General features: G+C 37.6%; 1 protein-coding gene and 1 pseudogene across 5 annotated transcripts in view; both read right to left on the bottom strand.

The window, feature by feature from the left end:
- NVL (nuclear VCP like) overlaps positions 1-21,916 on the bottom strand; it is a 107,737-nt gene that overhangs the window by 39,183 nt on the left and 46,638 nt on the right. For all 5 annotated transcript variants that reach the window (XM_036850541.1, XM_036850514.1, XM_036850531.1 and 2 more), the window contains 2 exons: positions 17,789-17,908; positions 14,269-14,368 (listed from right to left, as the gene is read on the bottom strand). In XM_036850541.1, the coding sequence (XP_036706436.1) occupies positions 14,269-14,368; positions 17,789-17,908 (220 nt within the window). The remainder of the gene's footprint in view (positions 1-14,268; positions 14,369-17,788; positions 17,909-21,916) is intronic.
- On the bottom strand, positions 848-1,795 carry LOC118894366 (annotated as a pseudogene).

Here is a 21,916-nt window from a genome sequence, read left to right as displayed (position 1 = left end):
CTAAAGCAAAGGTAAACTAATTTCTTGAAACTTCTTCGATTCTACACCAACTGGACAACCTCTTGTCCAGTGTGAACACTAAGTGGAATTTTTAAACCTCTAATCTAGTTTAAGGGTGCAGCTTTAATTTTTACCTGCTGGCTTGTGTTCACAGCAGGTTTTAAAGACTGCTTGCTTAACTACAGCTGCATACCATATCCCAGCTATGGAAAAAGTCTTTTCAATTTTTGCCAGTTTTGTTTCCATAATATTAAACATCATACTTTAGCTGGGCAGGAGTTGGAGATTTATTATCAGTCTACGCAAGACTAAAATTCAAAGCAAATTCAATTTTGCTTAAGGGAACATTGTAAAGTAACAATTCTTGATATTATATGCCTCATATCGTCCATTTCAAACCATAGAGAATTACACCTTTATGCGTCACTGTGCCAACAGACAGACAAATGTGAACAGCTAAAACATCTTAAAAATGCACCAAGCTTGGACTTCCCTGGTGGCGCAGTGTTAAGAATCCGCCTGCCAATGCAGGGGACACGGGTTCGAGCCCTGGTCTGGGAAGATCCCACATGCCACGGAGCAACTAAGCCCGTGTGCCACAACTACTGAGCCTGCGTTCTAGAGCCCGCGAGCCACAACTACTGAGCCTGCGTGCCACAACTACTGAAGCCTGCGCGCCTAGAGCCCGTGCTCTGCAAAACAGAAGCCACCGCAATAAGTCCGCACACCACAACGAAGAGTAGCCCCCACTTGCCGCAGCTAGAGAAAGCCTGTGTGCAGCAACGAAGACCCAATGAAGCCAAAAATAAATAAATAAATAAATTTATTAAAAAAGAAATGCACCAAGCTTATGAATTCTCAAACAAAACTTGAATTTTCTGTACATACTCCTGTCAAATGAAGTTATTTCCTGTACACCACTCCTCCTCTTGCAAACCGGTCTTCTATTTCCTTTCATTTGACCTAGATCGGCTACGAGACCTAGAGAAAGTTCGGGACGGCTTGTGATTTCTCTCCCAGGACGGCAATTTCTCTCTCTTCTCCTATCTCTAGAAAGGGACCTGCTCCAGCTGTAGGAGAAGGTTCTCTGTCTTGGAGGTCTGTGGCTCTGCAGCGAGGGAGGCCTCCTCCTTCAATAATCATCTTGAGGGGCTTCCCTGGTGGCGCAGCGGTTAAGAATCCACCTGCCAATGCAGGGGACACAGGTTCGATCCCTGGTCCAGGAGGATCCCACATGCCACAGAGCAACTAAGCCCATGCAGCACAACTACTGAGCCTGCACTCTATAGAGCCCATGAGCCACAAATACTGAGCCCACGTGCCACAACTACTGAAGCCCTCGCGCCTAGAGCCTGTGCTCCACAGCAAGAGAAGCCGCCGCAATGAGAAGCCTGAGCACCGCAACAAAGAGTAGCCCCCATTCACCCCAACTAGAGAAAGCCCGCCCGCAGCAACGAAGACCCAATGCAGCCAAAAAAAATAAATAAATAAATAAAAATAATAATCATCTTGAGGGTGACGACCCCAAGAAGGAGGTGGGCCAAGATTTCGACTTCTCTTTTCACCATTCAACAGTTCCACTCTTACTCGGCAGCCACATAGTGTTCTCCCATCTAGCTCTGCCTCTCTGGGATCTTCAAATTCAACAAAAGCAAAGCCAGGAGGGTGTCTAGCAACCCACACACTTTGGATGGGTCCACAATAGCCAAAAGCTTGTTCCAATTCGGTCACTACCATTGTTTCTAAGACTACCTACATAAAGTTTACAGTCTAATGGACAGGAATCACGATGCATTTCGAGATCCTGGGCTAGAAACGCGGAGGCTCAAATCCACACACCCTCAGCTGGGTCTTTCCGGTCCCCTCCCGCCGGGCACCCGCAGATGCTCTCGCAAACCCAGCGTCCATGAAATGGCCTATAGTTAGTCTTTTTCATTTTAGTCAGTCATTCTAAGGTTTGCAGTGATATCTCACTGAGGCTTTAATTTGCATTTCCTTGATGACTAATGATGTTGAGCACCTTTTCATGTGTTTATTTGCCACCTGTATACTTTCTATGGTGAGGTGTCTGTACAAATCTTTTGCCTATTTTTAATGTCTTTTTTGTTGTTGTTGAGTTTTGAGTTGTGTTGTTGAGTTCATTATATATTCTTTATCAAATAATATACTTTGCAAGTATTTTCTCTCAGTCTGTGGTTTGTCTCTGTATTCTCTTAGTGGCATCTTTTGAAGAGCAGTTCAGTTTATTCATCTAAGAAATCTTTGCTTAATCCGAGACAGAAAAAATTTTCTCCTGTGTTTTCTTCCAGCAGTTTTATAGCTTTGGGTTTTCACTGGTCTTTGATTCATTTGGATTAATTTTTGCATATGGTAAAAGACAGGGATTAAAGTTCATTTTTCTTGCATATGGATATCCAACTGTTCCAGCACTATTGAAAAGGCTATCCTTTTTCCACTGTATTGCCTTTGTGCTCTATAAAAAAAAAATCAATTGTCCAGATATTTGTGGGAACATATTTTCATTCTGCTATCCAATGATCTATACGTCTATGTCTATGCCAATACCATGCTGCGAAAACATCTTTTATCTTAAATATACAAACAGAGATCTTACAGCCAGATCTGCATGCCCCAAAATAAAGCTTGATATAAAGAATCCCAATTGTACTTAGAAAGCATTCTTAGTTTAGGACTTTTATAATCATTTTAATTCTCTGACAACGTCACATTTAGTATTTTATTGTTTTAAGAAATTATTTACTTATTTTATTTACAGTAAAAAGCATCCTGAGTAATCTATACACCATAAAGTATGTGTGTGTATATATGTGTTAGATGATTTAAACTATGCTCCACCAAAAGCTCTTACAAAATTCTATGTATTACATCTTTTCTCAAAGAAAAGCTGGCTCAGACTTGACAATTCTGTTTCACTAACAGGCATCTTAAACACGGCATATTTAAGACTGAGATACAGATCTTTTCCATCACCTCCCCAAACAGGGCCCTAACCATTGTTCTTCCCATCTTGGTTAATGGCAACTCATCCTTCCAGTTTTTCAGGCCTAAAACTTGGAGTCATGCTTGATTCCGTTCTCCCACGTCTATATCCAATCCATTAGCAAATCCTGTCAACCATACGACACAGTATATTCAGATTCTTTCCACACTCCCAGGCGTCACCTGGTTCGAAGCATCTCGCAGCACTTAGATTATTTTTACAGCTTCCTAAGTGGTTCCCTACCTAATTGTGTCAGAATTTTAGGTGGAAGACTCAAGATATCAATTCTTATCTTTGCAATGAGGAAGTCACCAACAATTCCAAAGATTTAAGGACAAAATCCATTCACTTACAAATGAGACAGATGCCTGAAGAGGAGGAACTCTCCCTCAGATCTGTTGATTAAAAAGCAACTACTATTCTACTAAGTACTAAAAAAACGCTAAAATTTAAGAGCTAATGGTAGCAACTTTCAACTTTAGGAAAACAGTATTTTGTTACAAATGGACACTCAATTTTCAACAATGGTGCCAAGACAATTCTATGGGGAAAAGATCAGTCTTTGCAACAAAGGACGCTGAGACACGTGACTATCCACACACAAAAGGATGAATGGACACCTTCTTCACAACATACAAAAAATTAACTCAAAGTGGATCAAAGACCTAAATGTGAGCACTAAAAGTTTAAAACTCTTGTAAGAAAACATCGGAGTTAATCTCTGTGACCCTGGGTTACGCAGTGACTTCTCAGGTATGACATCAAAAGTACATGTGATCAAAAAAATAAATAAATAAATTGAACTTTATCAATTTAAAACTTTTGTTCTTCAAATGATACCATCAAGAAAGTAAACAGACAACTCACAGATTGGGAGAAAATATATATGCTAATCACATATCTGATTATGCACTTGTATCTAGAATAAATAAAGAATTCTTACTACTCAATGACAAGAGGGCATTAACCCAATTAAAAACTGGGGGAAGGATTCAAACAGACATTTCTCCAAAGAAGATATATAAACGGCCAACAAGCAAAAGAAAAGATGTTCAGCATCATTAATTATCAGGGGAATGCAAATCAAACTACAATGAAATACCTCCTCACATCTACTACATGGCTATAATAAAAAAGACAAACGATAACAGGTGTTGGTGAGGATGTGGAGAAATTGGAAGCCTCATACACTGCCTTGTCACAATTACTAGTGCGAATATAAAACGATTCAGACATTTTGGAAAAGAATTTGGCAGTTTCTCAAAATGGTAAACATAGAGTTACCATATGACCCAGCAATTCCACTCTTGGGTATGTGCCTAAGAAAAATTATAACATATATCCAAACAAAAACTTGTACATGAATGTTCATAGCAGCATTATCATAATAGCTAAAAAGTACAAACAACCTAAATGTCCATCAACTGGTGAATAAACAGTATGTGGTATATCCATACACTGGAATATTATCCAGCAATAAAAAGGAATGAAGTATTGATACATTCTATAACATGGATGAAACTTGAAGGCATGTTGAGTGAAAGAAGATAGATACAATAGCCCACATACTGTATGATTCCCACATACTGTATGATTCCATTTACATAAAATATCCAGAATAGGGAAATCTACAGAGACAGAAAGTAGACTAGTTGTTGCCTAGGGTTGGCAGTGGGGGAAGAATAGGGAGTGACTGCTAACAGACATAGATTTTCTTCTTAGGGTGATGGAAATGTTCTAAAATTAGATTATTGGTATGGCTGCACACCTCTGTAAATATATGCAAAACCACTGAATTGTATACTTAAAATGGGGAAAATTTTATGGTACACCACATATCTAAATAAAGCTGTTTTTTTTTAAAATTAGATCCTCAGACTAAAGAGATTATCAATATGTCCAGTGAAATAAAAGTTATTAAAAGATCAGACAGCCTTCATGAATCAGAAGTAGATCTCTTCTTATGATTCATAAACAAATATTTACTGAGTTCTAGGATGCACCAGGGTACCTGTATATCAGCAGAAGTAATGCCAGGGTCTGTGTTAATTTTATAAGGGCAGTACTTACCAAAGGGCAAGATATACTGGCTTGACCATGGCACCACGTCATTGTTCAACTGCCTTCAAGAAGCATTCAACCATAATCCAAGCCATTCAGAATAAATAGGTAAGGGAGCATTGCATTTGACTTGGTACTTAAGTGGCTGAATATCTTACTATAATAAAATCAGTATCTTCTTTTAAGTCACCCACTCTTTCATCTGACAAATAACTGTGGGCTTACAATAGGTAGAAACCCTGAACTTGAAGCTCTCTCTCAAATATAAGGCTGCAGACTTACTCCTTGCCTAGAAGAAGCTTACGCATCATAATTTACTTATTTATTTTTTGGACTGCACCATATATGGAGAGCAGAAACTCATTCTAGATACTGAATTGCTACTGGTAAGAAACAGACACCTACTCAATAGAAGAAAAAGTAATAAGCTAGTGTGGCCATTTGGGTTACATAACCTACGCGTGCTGCTCAGGAGTGTTTTTAACCAGCTAGACAGGGGTTAAGTGGGAACTGTTCCTCAAATGAGAACATCCTTTAGAGGACTTGGTATCTGAAGAATGGAATGCAAAGATGTGTACAGGAGAGTTAAATTTAGGGCATCTGTGCTCAAGATGTAATTTGCACCAGGAGCTCCATCTCCTTTGGTTGAGCACAGGGAACTGGTTTATTTCCAGAACAGGGTATGGACTTTGGTACACCACATGTTAGAAGAAGGCTGTCACAGTTCCTCAGAACAACCAGAGGTAGAATGGTGAGAGGATAGGATTTTAATTTACTTCCTAAAAATTAGTACCTCAAAAATTAGGGAAAAAGGATAAAGACAGAGATGGAAAAGAGGTGAAAAGAAGAACTCTAGTAGATCAATTCAAGAGGTTTAAAACCCACCAAGTGCGAAGCATACAAGTGAAACAAACAAAAAAGTCACATAAAAAGGATCAGAATGACATAGAACTTTTAAAAGAAAAAAAGCAATGCCTACAAATTACAAAAAACAAAATTTTCAACTCAAAATTCTATATCCAGCCAGGCTACCAATCAATGAGACTAGAATAAAGATATTTTCACATATATAAGAATTCAAAAAAAATTTACCTCCTACATGACCTTTCTTAAGAAAGCCACTGAAAGATAAGCTCTAGCAAAATGGAAGAGTAAACCAAGAGACAAACATAAGATCAAAAACAGCGCAAAACAAAGGAAAGCAGGAAAAGGAAGTCCTGAAATGACAGCCATTTATATCACAGACCTAGATGGCACCAGTCCAGATTGGAGCAGGAGGATAGAAAGCTCCAGAAGGGAGGTCTCCAAAAACAAACAAAATGTCAAATGGAATTGATACATCATCTAGATAAATAATACTGACTGATGTATAACATAGTTGATGAAGAATGGGAACACAGAAAACAAAGCAAAAGAAAAAAATGAGGGTTACTAAATCTAAGAATAAAAAGGTTTTATGAGCAGGAAACCTAATCATGGTGTGATTCTTGGGTAAGCGGAGAGAAATTTTTTCAAAGTCATGGTAACGTAAGTGTTGACTAGTGATTTAACAAAAAGTTGTAATAAATCTATATTATAATATTGGGAGGCTGGAGTGGCAAGAACAGATGGTGTGCATGGTGTGGCAGTGATGGTGGGCTGGGCTATGTGTGTGGAGAAAGGGTGAATGTAAGATAATGAATCTTCATTCATTGAAAAGAAGTTAATGGGTAGTGTGTGAAATTGATAAGACATAGCAGTATGAGCATATTATTTGAAAATATGGAGGAAACACAGCAAAAAAATAATGGCTCAAGGATTTTACCAGTAGAAGCCTCTGGGATGGGGGCTGGGGGACGCAGAGGACCAATAGTTTTTGTTATAAGCTTTTCAGTGTCATTTGATGTTTAACTGAGATCTCCCTGTGTGGGTTTTTCTTTTTCATGCCATTCACCAACTGGATCCACAACCTCGAGGCTTATTATATAAGGCCATTCTCTTACGGAGTTTGTCAATTTACCAGAACCGTGTCACACAAAACAAACACTGTTCAAAATCTGAGACATAACAAAACAAACTTCGGTATGCAGAGGTGACTATGGTACAGAATGTAGAGGAAATGAACTTGTGCTTTAAAGAAAATATAATTCGGTGGGTGCCTGAGGGTCAAATCTTGGTTTTGCCACTGCTAACTTATCTGGTGGCAAACTAACTAGGATCTACTAATTACTGTGAGCTTTACTGTGAGGATTACCCGACAGAACGTGGGAAGCACTCACTGCAGTGGTTGGAATACAAGTGCTCATACGATAATTATGATTATTTGGACTCAGGCAGACTGAGATTCAGATCTCTGCTCCACCCTTGTCAGTTCTACTTGGGCAAATAATTTAACCTAATTTAATTAAATTAAAATAATTTAACTTTTGCAACAGTAAGTATATACATCATAGTACTTTCCTCACAGGGTTGTTGTGAGGTTTAACAAGGTGAACACTTAACACATTACTGACTGGGGGAGTTTTGCAGAAACTAATGCCTGTGGCCGTAATACATCTCTGGTCAAAAATGTGTTAACAGAGTGCTTAGCATTTATTTAGCAAGGCTCCATGAACTCCAGTTGTTATCACTGATGAGTTTTTTTTTAATTAAAATTTTTTTTTTACTGGAGTTTAGTTGATTTGATGAGTTTTAAAGTAAAGAAAATGGGATAGATTTATTTTCACCCCCTTTTAGAGATACTTTAGAACTGAAAAGACACCTGTGTACTTCTCTCCAAGTGCTCTCCATCTCAGGAAGTAGCAAAACCTTTTACCTAGTTTTTTAGGCAAAAAAAAAAAATCTAACAGTAACCTTTGTTTATTCCCTTTCTCACATCCACATCTAATTCCAACACTTTCTATAGGTTTTACCGTCCAAATATATCCCAAAGCGGGGTCAGCTCCCCATTGATCACTTCTTACTTCTCCCACCAGGCCCACATCAATTCTCCCTTGGACCATGGATCTTCTAACTCCTTTGTGTCAAGAACTCCTTTGGGAATATATCAAAGTTTATGGACTCCTTGTCAAAAAAAGTGTTTTTAAATGCATAAGGCAAAATGCATAGGATTACAAAGAGATCAATGGTACTAAAAGTTATCAAACTGCTAGAAAAACAAAATTTTGATATTAATAATATATGTACTTCCTTATTAATAACCTTAAGCAGCAGGTCTGATAGAATTGTAATTTTGGAGTAGTATGGGTATAAACAGTATTTTGTGATATCCACAAAGACTGTAAGGTGATAGAGAAACAGCTATGATTTTACTGGTTGACAGCTGCAGACACTACTTTGGCTCGTTGCCAACATTCATAATTCAAGGAGATGCTAAATTTCAGTTAGGGGTTGGTGAAACTGAGATGAAAGTTTTTCACGTTCAGGTTCACAGACCCCCCTAAATTCTAACCACAGATCCCCAAGGTTAAGAACACCATTTTTGGTTAATTTTTGTAAAAGGTGTAAGGTCTGTGTCTAGATTTTTTTTTTTTTTTTTTTGGCATGGGAGTGTGCAGTTGTTGCAGCACCATTTGTTGAAAAGACTGCCCTTTCTCCATTGTGTTGCCTTTGTTCCTTTGTCAAAGATCAGTCGACTGTATTTGTGTGGGTCTATTTCTGGCCTCTGTTTTGTTCCATTGATTTATTTACCTTATTCTTTCATCAATATTACACTTTTTTTGTTTTTTTAAATAAATCACTCTTTTTTTTTTTTTTTTGCCTGCCCCACACGGCTTGTGGGATCTCAGTTCCCCGACCAGGGACTGAACCCAGGCCACAGCAGTGAAAGCCTGGAATGCTAACCACTAGGCCATCAGGGAAGTCCCCGACACTCTCTTAGCTACTGTAGCTTTAAGGTAAGTCTTGAAGTTGGGTAGTGTCAGTCCTCCAACTCTATTCTCTCCTTCAATACTGTGGTGGCTCTTCTGGGTCTTTTGCCTTTCCATATAAACTTTAGAATATTTGTCGATATTCACAAAAAAAAAACTCACTCGGATTTTGACTAGGATTGCTTTGAATCTATAGAACAAATTGGGAAGACTGACATCTTGACAGTACTGCATTTTCCTATCATATACAAGGAATATCTTTCCATTTATTCAGATCTTCTTTGATTTCTTCCATCAGTGTCAATGGTTTGCCTCATATAGATCTTGTACATATTTTGTTAGATTTATACCTAAGTCTAAGTCTGTCTGTCTCTGTTTCTTTCTTTCTTTTTGGTGCAGATATAAACGGTATTGTGTTTTTAATTTCAAACTCCAATTGTTCATTGCTAGTATTTACCAATTGATTTTTGAAAGAGGTGCAAAAGTGATTCAATGGAGGAAGGATAGTCTTTTCAGTGAATGATGGTGGAGCAATTGGATATCCATAGGGAAAAAACCCCTCGACCTAAACTGTGCGCCTCATATAAATGTTACCTAAAAATAGATCATAGGTTTAAATGTAAAACATAAAACCATAAAACTTTTAGAAGAAAACAGTGGAGAAAATCTTTGGGACATAGTTTTGAAAACCAGATTTTAGACACGGTCTGCAGAGTGTAATATATAAAAGGAAATATTAATAATTTGGATCTCTGTGATTAAAAAGATGAAAAGACAAGATACAGACTGGGACAAAAAGTTGCAAATTACATATCTGACAAAGGACTCACATCTAGAATATATACAGAACTCTCAAAACTCAACAATAAAAAAAATACACATTCCAATTTTAGAAAATGGGCAAAGGACACAAAGAGACAACTCACTGAAGAAGATATAAGGATGGCAAAGAAACACATGAAAAGAAGTTCTTATCAGCCATCAGAGAAATACAAATAAAACCATGATGAGATATCACTATACATCTCTTGGAAAAGATAAAATAAAAACAGTGACAATACAAAATACCAGCAAAGATGCAAAGAAATTGAATCTCCCTTAGCATTACTGATAGAAATTATAGCCACTCAGGAAGACTTTGACAACCTCTTTAAAAAACTGAACATATACTTAACATACGACCCAGCAATCATGCTCCTGGGCATCTATCCCAAAGAAATGAAACCTTATGTCCACATAAGAACCTACATGTAGATGTTCAGAGTAGCTTTATATGAAAAAGTCAAAAACTGGAAACAATCATAATGCCCCCAGAAGAGAATGGTTAAACAAACTAGAACCTCTACACCACAGAATACTACCCAGTACTGAAAAGGAACAATCTATTGATACACACAAGAATTTGAATAGATTTCAAGGGTGTTAGAATAGGTGAATAAAGCCAACCTAAAAGGTCACATTTTGTATGATTACTTTTATATAAAATTCTTAAAGTGACACAATTATAGAGATGGAGAACAGATTAGCGGTTGCCCTGAGTTAGACATGGTGGGAGAGAGGTGGTTGTTACTATAAAGGGAGAGCATGAGGGAGATCTTTGTGGTGATGGAATAGTTCTTGTATTGACTGCAGTGGCGATCACATGAATCTACACATGTGCTAAACTGGCAAAAAAATAGACAAATTACACAAATGTCTATTTCCTGGTTTTGATTTTGTACCATAGTTATGTAAAATGTAACAACTGAGTTAAACTGGGTACATGGAACTTCTGTGCATTATTTTTCTATTTCTTGTGAATTTGTAATTGTTTCAAAATACAAAGTAAAAAAAAAAGTCACATTTTATAAAAAGAAAATCAGATCACTTCACTCCCCCACTCAAAAAACCTTCATGGGACTTCCCTGGTGGTACAGTGGTTAAGAATCTGCCTGCCAGTGCAGGGGACACAGGTGGTCTGGGAAGATCCCACATGCCGTGGAGCAACTAAGCCCGTGCGCCACAACTTCTGAGCCTGAGATCTAGAGCCTGTGAGCCACAACTACTGAGCCCACGAGCCACAGCTACTGCAGCCGTGTTATGCCTAGAGCCCGTGCTCCGCAACAAAGAGAAGCCACCACAATCAGAAGCCCGCTCACCACAACAAAGAGTAGCCCCTGCCTGACGCAACTAGAGAAAGCCTGTGCACAGCAATGAAGACCCAATGCAGCCAATAAATAAATAAATAAATAAATAAATAAATAAATAAATAAATATATTAGAAAAACCCTTCATGGCAGAATAAAATCCACACCCCTTACTGTGGCCTAAAAGGTCCCTTGCACTTCTCCATCACTGCCCCCCAATACATAGAAAATATACATAAGAAGGATTAAAGATAACTCCCCTTTTTTTACATTTCTACTTCTCTCCTTTTGAATCTGGCCCTTCCTGTCACTGCCCTGACCAAGAGAATTTGTCTATTCTGGGCCTTGCCTTCCAAGGAATGGCAGCTTCCACCTTTATCTCTTGGAATCCAGCTGTCAAGTAAGAAATGTGAGTACTCAGAGAACCATTCTAATGGAAGCCAAGCCACATGGAGAGGCCTTGGAAGATGACAACTGGTGGTGGGGAGGGGCTGGGGGGAGGGGGTGTGCAGCATGCCGAGGCGCACCAAGCACCAGACATGTGAGTAAAGAAGTGACCTTGAAAGGGGATCCTCTGGCCCAGCCATGCCTGCTGGTGGCATGTGGATCAGAGATGAACCACCTGGACAAGCCCTCCCTGAATTCCTGACCTACATAATTATGAGCAATGCAAAAATGGTGATTTTAAGCCACCAAGTATCGCAGTAGTTCATCACACAGCAAGAGCTGACCAGGACATCGGGCAAGAAGGGGTTTCTTAAAGCTGAGCAGAATCCAAGTTATAAACAATCAAACAAAATGTCACAGGATAGAATACAATGGAACAGAACTGCCAAACAGGCATCAATACAAGTGAAAAGATCTGAAACATCTATTTTTAAATGTATGTGGATCCTCAATGTAATGGGGTTTGTTATGGGGAGAAAGGGATGGGTGAGGTACAGTGGAGAGGAAGACAATACTCAAGAACACTGGAAAGAACAAAACAGAGGTACCACATTCATCCTGTCATTCACTGGTTAAACTCAAGAGACTACTGTACTCAGTTCTGGGTTTTACAACTAAGGAGAATCTGGAGAATCCTAAGGAATTCAAAGATGAATAAAGAGATCAGAGGAAAAAAAAAAAACCCATGAGGAAAGGTAATGTACCTGAACCCTTTCGAAGGAAGGGATTTAAGTAAAACCTAGTAGTAACATTGAAGGACCTATTATTTGAGTAACACTGAAGGACCTGTTATTTTCTAATCTACAGAGATTAAACTAAAAGATAAGAGTGTTTACAATAAACAAATATGAAAAATGGTGAGTACAGTTAAAGACAGAATAGGTTATTAGAGCACACCAAAGACTGTCTTCTTGAAATCTGCTAGAAAAATTTGTAGCTGCTCAGGAAAGGTAGGATGTGATTCTGTCCAAGTTTGACAGAACTTCAAGGTTTCTTCTAGGATGACTCTCTGATTTTATGACCTAATGACTGCTCCTACTGCTAATACCAAAAGTGTTCATGATAATGATAATAATACTAAACAGCTACTTGCCATGCACTATGATAGATATCACTTAAGCTTTGTGACAATACTGCCTATTAGGTATTATTATCCTCATTTTATAGATGAAGAAGTACTGGTTAGCAAGATGAAGTAATACATGCCCAGGATTAATGTGGTATAATAAAGAATAAATACATTTGGTCTTTGCCCCTGGTTCCTGGCTAGAGCTTTCTGAGTAACAAGAGTGTCTTTGTTGTGCTAATGAGATGACTCAAGGTTGGCCCCGCAGATAACTTCAGGATGGGGCTGGTTACCAGAACGACTCACCATCTGATTAGAGGGTTGGAACTTGGAGCCAGACATCTGGGGAGGTAGGGCGGGGCTGGAGACTGAGTTCAGTCACATGGCCAATGAGTCAATCAATCATGGATACATAACAAAATCCCAATAAAAACTCTGGACATCAGACTTGAGGGAGACTCCTCGCTGATAAACACAGTGATGTGCCAGGAGGGTGCTGTGCCCTGACTCCATGGAGAGAGGGCACGGAAGCTTTGCACTCCCCCTGAGACCTAGCCCTAAGTGGACCCTTTATAATCAACTGTAATTATAAGTATGGTGCTTTTCTTCATTTTGTTAGTCTTTCTAGCAAATTACTGAACCTGAAGGGGGTGATGGGAATCCCCAAGTTTGTAGCAGGCTGGTCAGAAGTGCGTGTGTCCTGGAGACACCACTTGCATCTGGCATCTGAAGTAGGGCAGTCTTGTAGACAACTGACCCCTTAACCTGCAGGTTCTGACATTAATGCCAGGTGGTTAGTGTCAGACCTGAATTCTAATCTACTCAGTTGGTATACACTAGTTAGGGTTGAAAGAGAACAGTTAGTAAGACATGAAGTGCTAGAGCCAGGACTCAAACCCAGTTCTGCCTAACTCAAAGAGAGTATTTCTAATTCAAAGATAAGAGTCTAATTCAAACTTTCGATTTTTCATTTTAAAATGAAATGGTATATAATTCATGAAGGTTTTAGTATCTGTACTAACTTACAAGAAAAATTACATCAGCTTGAAAACTGAAAAATCCATTTAAGCAATTAAAGTCCCAAGTCATTGCCGGTAGACATAGTTAATGCAAATATCAATGCAGGAGCAGCTATGATACAGCAGCTTATATGGATGGCAAAGTATTAAACAATACGAAGAGAACTGAGGACCCAAAGTAAAAGCCACCTTCAGTACTTTTGAAGTTTTGAGACTTTTTCTAAATCCCTCACTAGTACTTAGGCTTTTTAACAATTTTAAAAATTAGTTAAGTGCAGGTATATGGACATGCTTCCAGTATGAAACCTTAGAAACCTATCTTTAACCTTCAGACACAGTGAAAAAGAGACTGGTTCTTGTCTCCTATAAGCTTGAGAGAAACCACAGGACATAAATTCTGATAATACTTTGTGGTCAAAAGTGTATGTTACAAGGGTTCTCTGCTTAACAAGACAATTTTCTACGCACCAACACAGAAAAAATCTTATAGAATCCAAGCAATAATGTTATACTGTTTTTTTGGTTTGTTTGTTTTTTTTACTATAGCTTACATAAAAGCTTTCTAATGTTTTATGCCAACTTATGAACCAAAAAAGGATTTCCCAAACTTACTCTTCCTTTACTAGGACGTATATAAATTATATTGTTTGTAAACGCTGTAAGTTTTTAGACTCATCTGTTTTATATTCTTCTTTCTTACCTGGTCTGTTAGTGGCTGCCATAATAAACACCTGCTGACGTGTTTCCAGACCATCCATCTCTGTAAGTAGTTGATTTACCACCCGAACACTTGCCCCTGTCTAAAAACAAATAAATACAGCTACATCAGCTCCCAATAAAAGAAAAATACATCACCGTTTTTTTTTTCATGCAAAATAATACATTTACTAACTTGAATGAAAGCTTTTGTCAAAAGATATAACAATTATTTCCTGAGAAGTCACTATATCTAAGCACTGTGCAAAACATGTTCTCATCAGTGTGCTTCCCCAGCAATCCTGCTATTATCCACAATTCAGATGAGGAAACTGAGGCTTAGAGAGGCTATTTGTCCAAGGTCTCAAAGCTACATAAGGGTAGAGATGAAATTCAATCTCAGGCTTAGCTGATCCCACAGTCTTATGCCTCTGAGCTATTCAAAGATCTAAGAGCTGAGAATTACATTCAATATCCTGTGATAAACCGTAATGGAAATGAATATGAAAAAGAATATATATGTGTCTAACTGAATCAATTTGCTGTACAGCAGAAATTAACACAACATTGTAAATCAATTATACTTCAATAAAATAAATTTTAAAAAAAGATCTAGTAGCCACAATGAATTTCCCTTTGGGCAAATTTAGACTCAGCTTTTGAATGCCAGATCAGACTCCCCAGGATACTGGATATTCCGGAGTTTTCAGCTGGGACACTGAGGCCTTTTCTCTTTTCCTTGAAGCATGCAGTACAAAGTTGAACTACCTCAGGGCAATATCTAAGATGTTCAGGGAGTTGGTGAATAGAGGGATGTTTATCCCTTAAATACAGAAATTTTTAAAATGCACAATGTAGGAAATGAGAAAAGTGGTGCTGTGTTTCTTTTTGTCATTAATTGCCTTTCTTCAACATAAATTTTATGTACAGAGGTGGTAATGAGTTTAACATACTGATTTCTCCAGAAAAAAAATTTGGTGCACCTTATAATCACTCCTTGGAGACACAGTATTAACCATTAGGAGATTAAAAGAATTATAATCAGGACTCAAAAAAATAAAGAAGTACTGGTTTTAAAAAAACAAAAAGACAAAAAAACCCCAAAACACTGTCCTACCTAAGCAAGACAAAAACCTCACAATCAATTCAGGAAAAGGCTGATAGACTTTACTATATATAAAATTTTATATAATAAAAAAAGATAAGTGATAAAACTGGGAAAAATAGCACCAACACACATAATCGGACAATAGACTAATTTCCATCACATATAAAAAGCTCTTATAAATTAACAACAAAAAAAGGGGAAGACAGGACTTCACTGGCGGTCCAGTGGTTAAGACTTTGCCTTCCAATGCAGGGGGTGTGCGTTCAATCCCTGGTGTGGGAGCTAAGATCCCACATGCCTTGGGGCCAAAAAACCAAAACATGAAACAGAAGCAATACTGTAACAAATTCAATAAATCGAGACTTTAAAAATGGTCATAAAAAAAAAAAATCTTAAAAAAAGGGGGGGGAACATTTCCTTTTCAGCGTATGTGCTGCCAAAGTGAGCACAGAAAAACATTTCAACAGCAAAAGGGTCAGAGACATGAATACTAAAATTTAACATCATGTTTTGCCAATAAAATTGAGAAAAATAAAAAGATGGTCATTACCCATTGTTGACAAAGGTGTAGAAAATGGTTATTTTTAGTTGGTAGGTGTATGTAACTGGTAGTTTTTGCGAAGAATGACTGTATTAGCTTTCAAAATATTTGTATACATCTTCTACTCAGAAATTCTACTTCCAAAACTCTCACATATTCCCACATGTGCACAAAAATACGTGATAAGAATGTTTAATACAGTTGTGTTTATAAGGGAAACAACTGGAAACAATGTAAATGTCCAAAACAGGGGAATTGTTGAATTAATTCTTCCCTATCCAGACTGTGGAATATTTATTCAATAGTTACAAAATAAGTTATTAAGTACATGGGTAAAGTGTCAGATAGAATGACCACATTTATATAAAAAAATAAGTTTAAATCATACATGTTTTTAAGCTTACAGAAAAAGTTCTAGACCACAAATGCAAAACACTAAACTGTCAGCAGAAGTAACCTCCAAGAAGAGTAACAGGGAGGAGAACTGGAAGAAAGACTTGACTCTCTTTATACTTGTATTTATTTGCATTTTTCACAAGCATGTATTCATGAATAACTTGCATCATTAAAAAAAGAATACATTTAATTTTAAAATATTTTCAGAATCCCCTTCAGGTGAAAATGTTAAAGCAAAACACATATATGTGATTACAGAGATGTGTGGTAGCAGACAGCCGAGAGAGATAACCTAGAAGTTAGAAATGTGATTCATAAGAATGCAGACTTCTCTGAGGGCAAGGAGTTGAATGGATATACCTCAATGAACTCCTCCTAATTTAAATTACCACTTGATAACAGAGAGATGCAAACCAATGAAATAGGCTGTCAATGAACAAAGGGTTTAATTCACAGCAAAAAGGAATAAAAAGGAGTAAAATCCAGAGCATACCATGCCCCCACCAGCTGGATATAGTGTGTAGGACTTTGCTCTGGATCGCACATTAGATTTTGGAACGTGCCGGCCGGCAGGAGAACCCGGGAAGGATCTCTGCCCTGGCCACTGACATCACTATCAGAGATAAGACTGTGATAAGGATTTTCTGTGATACTGCTGACTGCTGGGTGAGGAAACGAAATTGCTATGATATGAAGCACACTTATCCTAGTCAAGGTTTGTTTTGCAACTTCTGATTGCTGGGAATTTTAAGCAAAATGAGGCACCTAATAAATGTTTCACAGCCCAAGAACACACACAGAGTAACTATGTGAAAACAAGTCACATAAGAAATATAATCATTTCCTCAATCATCTTGTAATAAATGTACTTACTACACAGTCTTTGCTATCCTCTTCAAAAGGTTATATATATATATTTTAAATATATTCTTTATATTATGCTTCACTATGATTCAAACAGTATTCCTAATAACTGTTTTCCAGGCAATCACTGTACCAAAATTTCTAAGAATGGTGACTCAGTGTAGTAATGCAAGTGGTCTTTAATGCACACCAATTTATATCTTCCCCAGATAGAAATGGTGCTGCGTCTTAAAGCATATCATCTGACCCTACTTTGAGTGCATGATGTCTTAAATTATATTTTCTCCAAGAACTCTGAAGAGAATCATACGATTACAAGGCAGCCTATCCAAAACTAATAATCATTTCCATTACCCGAAACTCATTTGTGTGAATCAGATATGTGCAACCAAAATAATACACAGAAAGAAAAATGGATACAGAGGCTAATAAAAATACAATTGTTATCCCTAGGCCCTGTTTCCAAATTACTAGGTTTCTTCACTTAAAGAGTCTCAGTGTTCTCAATGAATGACTTTATAAGAACTATTTGAAGTTTACATAACTTTGGAAGAACTTACAAAAGGTTTATGGTGCTTAAAAAAAAATCTGTAACCACTAAACTATGATACCTACCTCTCGGACTGATCTTCGAGGGCATAAGGCATCCACTTCATCAAAGAATATCACGCAGGGTGATGAATTCTTGGCTCGCTGAAAAACCTGTCGCACGGCGCGCTCGCTTTCACCAACATACTAGCCATATACAGAAAGGAAATAAAACGTAGAGATGTTTCAACTTTGGAGTTTGGGCCAAATTATAGTAGTACTAGTTTTAAATGACATTTATATGTCAGAGTCCAAGAAGTATTGGGTCAAAAATAGCCAGTTATATGTGGTTCAACTTAATAAGATTAGCTATTATTTAAGCTTATTATAAATTTCCTCATTTATAAAATGAAGACTAAATAGAATGAAAGGTCTCCTCTAGCTCAAAAAAATTCCACAATTTTATGGTATTTTAGAACGGATCAAAGCTTTATGCATATAAAATACCCAGCAGTAACTTTCATTAATTCAACAGTATTTTAAATGTGAACAAGACAATTTACTGTTCTGTCGTTTCTACACAAGTCATCTTGCTAAAGGAAGAGCTAACAGTCATACAGCATCAGAGGACGCAAACTGAGCCAGTTAGACACCTACCAGGTTTCATAATGCATAATGTATGGTAAAATCAAAATACAAAGCAATTCACAAGCAGCTATAACATTAGGACTAATTAATATAAAAAGTTATATGTAAAAATATAGTTTTGCTTTCAGCTAAGCACAAGAAATTGTTCTTGTAAAATTTCAAATTAGTTAACTAAGAAAAGCTTTGTTTCTCATAATAATACTGCTACATAAGGCAATCTGAAAATGTCTTTATGGTGCCAATTATATCATAAGGTTATCTTTTATGTTATTTTATGACTATATGGTCATAATAAAGTAATTAAGGCACAGAATACATCACAGATGACAATGATTAAAGTATTTTTATTTCTATTTGAGTAGAACTTCTTTTCCTCAGATCTGTCCTGTAACTTTTCTTTCTACTTTTGCTTATTCTGCTTCTCTCATTTGAACTGCTTCTCCAACTTACCTCTAAAACAGCTCTTGCATTCTAGATCAAGATCACTAAAGATCACTAATCTTTCTTCCCTCCACCCTCTCTTCTTTGCTCTTATAGCACTTCCTACTATTATAACTTCTGAGCTATTCTACCTTCACTATATTACATCATAAAGTCCTTGGAAAGCAGAAGTCATGACAGTTTCAAATTTTTGTCTGATCATAACATCCTGCTCAGTGTACAAATACAGCAGACCTATTTAGTTTCCTGAAAAATCTGAATCAGCAAAAATTATATTTGGAATGCTGAAAAGACATTCAGTAGATATTTTTAAAGAAAAGATATCAGTGGGTTGGGACAGAGAGTTTCAAACAGGGATGAAAGAGAAAAATCAATACAGCCGGCAAAGGGACTTTGGATATAGCTAACCAAAATGACTAAGTAAAAGGAAATTTAATTTAGGGGAAGGTAAACCTAAAGTTTCAAAAGGACAGATTAAAATCAATTCATCTTAAGAAAGGTAACAATGATTAAAATTCCCACTACCTTGGCCTTTAAGAACTATTTCAAGTAAGGATCCTATACTTATTATTTCTAATTCCTTATTTGCCATCAGTTTTCAACCATTATAATCTGGCTTTTGCAAACATAATTGTTGAAAATATTTTCCCTAAAGTCACTAGTGACATTCTAATTGCTAAACCCAGGGTCCTACTTTCAATTTCTTTTCTATTGTTTGGTTATATTGACAGGTGGAAAAAATTATCTTCCCTAGGTTTTCAGGCTTAGAAAGTCTTGGGCGTCCTCCACCTTCGGAACAGTCTCCTTTGCCAGTTTTTCCTTCCCTGGCCCGTAAATGTTGGTGTCTTCCAAGGTTCTGTCAGAGACCACCTTACAATACTACTCACCTTACCCATTCCCTAGGTTTTAGGTGCCATTTAGATGATACTTACTCCCAAATCTCTTCAGAGCTCCAGATTCACATTTCCTATAGTTTGCTGAATCCCTCCAAATGGCTCTTTAAATCTAAAATGTCCTAGAGCAAACTCATTTTCTAACCCCAAGATATCTATCTTCCTCATTAGATCACCTAACCTCTCAGAGTCATTCTGGACTCTTCCACAGACCTCTTCCCACATTTACCTCTAAAAAACAAAGCAGATGACAATGAGATAAAATTTCATACTCATCAGACTGGCAAAAATGTAAGTAACTTTCATTCACTGCTGGTGAAAGTAAAACTCAGTAACAACCACTTTGGGAAAAAAGTGGGCAATACTTAATATTTTTGAAAATGTATATACTGTATAAGATATAGCAATTCTACTGCTGAGTACATACCCTAGGGCGAAAATATCTCACAAATATGCGTAAGGATATATATATATAATGTTCAACCTAAACATGAATCAAGAAAAAAACTGATGTTTTTAAGGGACTTCCCTGGTGGCACAGTGGTTAAGACTCCACGCTCCCAGTGCAGGGGGCCCGGGTTCGATCCCTGGTCAGGGAACTAGACCCCACATGCACGCTGCAACTAAGAATTCACATAACACAACTAAGGAGCCGGTGAGCAGCAACTAAGGAGCCCGCCTGCTGCAACTAACACCTGGTGCAACCAAATAAATAAATAAATATTTTTTTTTAAAAAAAGAAAAAAACTGTTTTTTTTAAAAGTGTGGTTATACTCATTCAATGGTAATAGTTTAATAAACCCCAGATATACCCATCACCCCGCTTCATTATTATCAGCTCAATTCATGATCAACCTTGCTTCATCTATACTCTTGTCCACTTTTCTTTCTACTTGATATTTTGATGGAAAGCCCAGACATCATAACTTTATTTGTAAATATTTCACTGTCTCTAAAAGATAATGGTTTTAAAAAAATATATATTTTAAAAATCCCATCACTTATAAATTTATTTATTTATTTATTAATGGCTGCGTCGGGTCTTCGTTGCTGTGTGCAGGGTTTCTCTAGTTGCGGCGAGTGCGGGCTACTCTTTGTTGTGGTGCGCGGGCTTCTCATTGTGGTGGCTTCTCTTGTTGCGGAGCACGGGCTCTAGGCACGTGGGCTGCAGTAGTTGTGGCACACGGGCTCAGTAGTTGTGGCTCGCAGGCTCTAGAGCGTAGGCTCAGTAGTTGTGGCACACGGGGCTTAGCTGCTCCGTGGCATGTGGGATCTTCCCGGACCAGGGCTCGCATCTGTGTCCCCTGCACTGGCAGGCGGATTCTTAACCACTGAGCCACCAGGGAAGTCCAAAGATAATGGTTTTAACATAACTACATCATTATCACACTTAAAAGTTATTTTCTTAATATAAAATGTCCGGTAGGTGTTCACATTTCCAATTCTCATAAACTTATTTTTTGAAACATGTAAAATAATACTACATGTTATTTAGGGATAAATATATAACATACAGTAAATGTAGAAAGAAGTGTACAGAAAGAAGTGTACAGAAAGTGTACAGAAAGAAGTGTACAGAATTAATAAATTCAGGATTATAGTAAATTCTATGGGAAAGAGAATGGAGGACATGATTAGGGAAGGTTTGCAGGGGGCTTCGAATATATATTGGTTTTTTTTTTTAAGGCTGGATGTTAGATACATGGAGGGGTCATTATATTACTCTTTATAACTTCTTATATGCTTGAAATATTTCATAGTAAAATTTAAAAAATATTAACACTCTTAAAAAAAAGTTACACTCTGTTAGCTCTCTAATATTCTATTTTTTTTAAAGAAATTCCTAATTATTTTTTTTTTAAGTTTTAATTTTTATTTATTTATTTATTTATTTATGGCTGTGTTGGGTCTTCGTTTCTGTGCGAGGGCTTTCTCTAGTTGTGGCAAGTGGGGACCACTCTTCATCGCGGTGCGCGGGCCTCTCACTATCGCGGCCTCTCTTGTTGCGGAGCACAGGCTCCAGACGCGCAGGCTCAGTAGTTGTGGCACACAGGCCCAGCTGCTCCGTGGCATGTGGGATCCTCCCAGACCAGGGCTCGAACCCGTGTCCCCTGCACTGGCAGGCAGATTCTCAACCACTGCGCCACCAGGGAAGCCCAGCTCTCTAATATTCTAAAGGTAACATTTTGACTCTAGCTTGGTATGAAGGCCTTGCACTGCCTGGCTATTACTG

This window comes from Balaenoptera musculus, chromosome 1, assembly GCF_009873245.2.
Source record: "Balaenoptera musculus isolate JJ_BM4_2016_0621 chromosome 1, mBalMus1.pri.v3, whole genome shotgun sequence".
Classification (NCBI taxonomy): Eukaryota; Metazoa; Chordata; class Mammalia; order Artiodactyla; family Balaenopteridae; genus Balaenoptera; species Balaenoptera musculus.
This window is presented reverse-complemented; position numbering and strand designations above follow the sequence as displayed.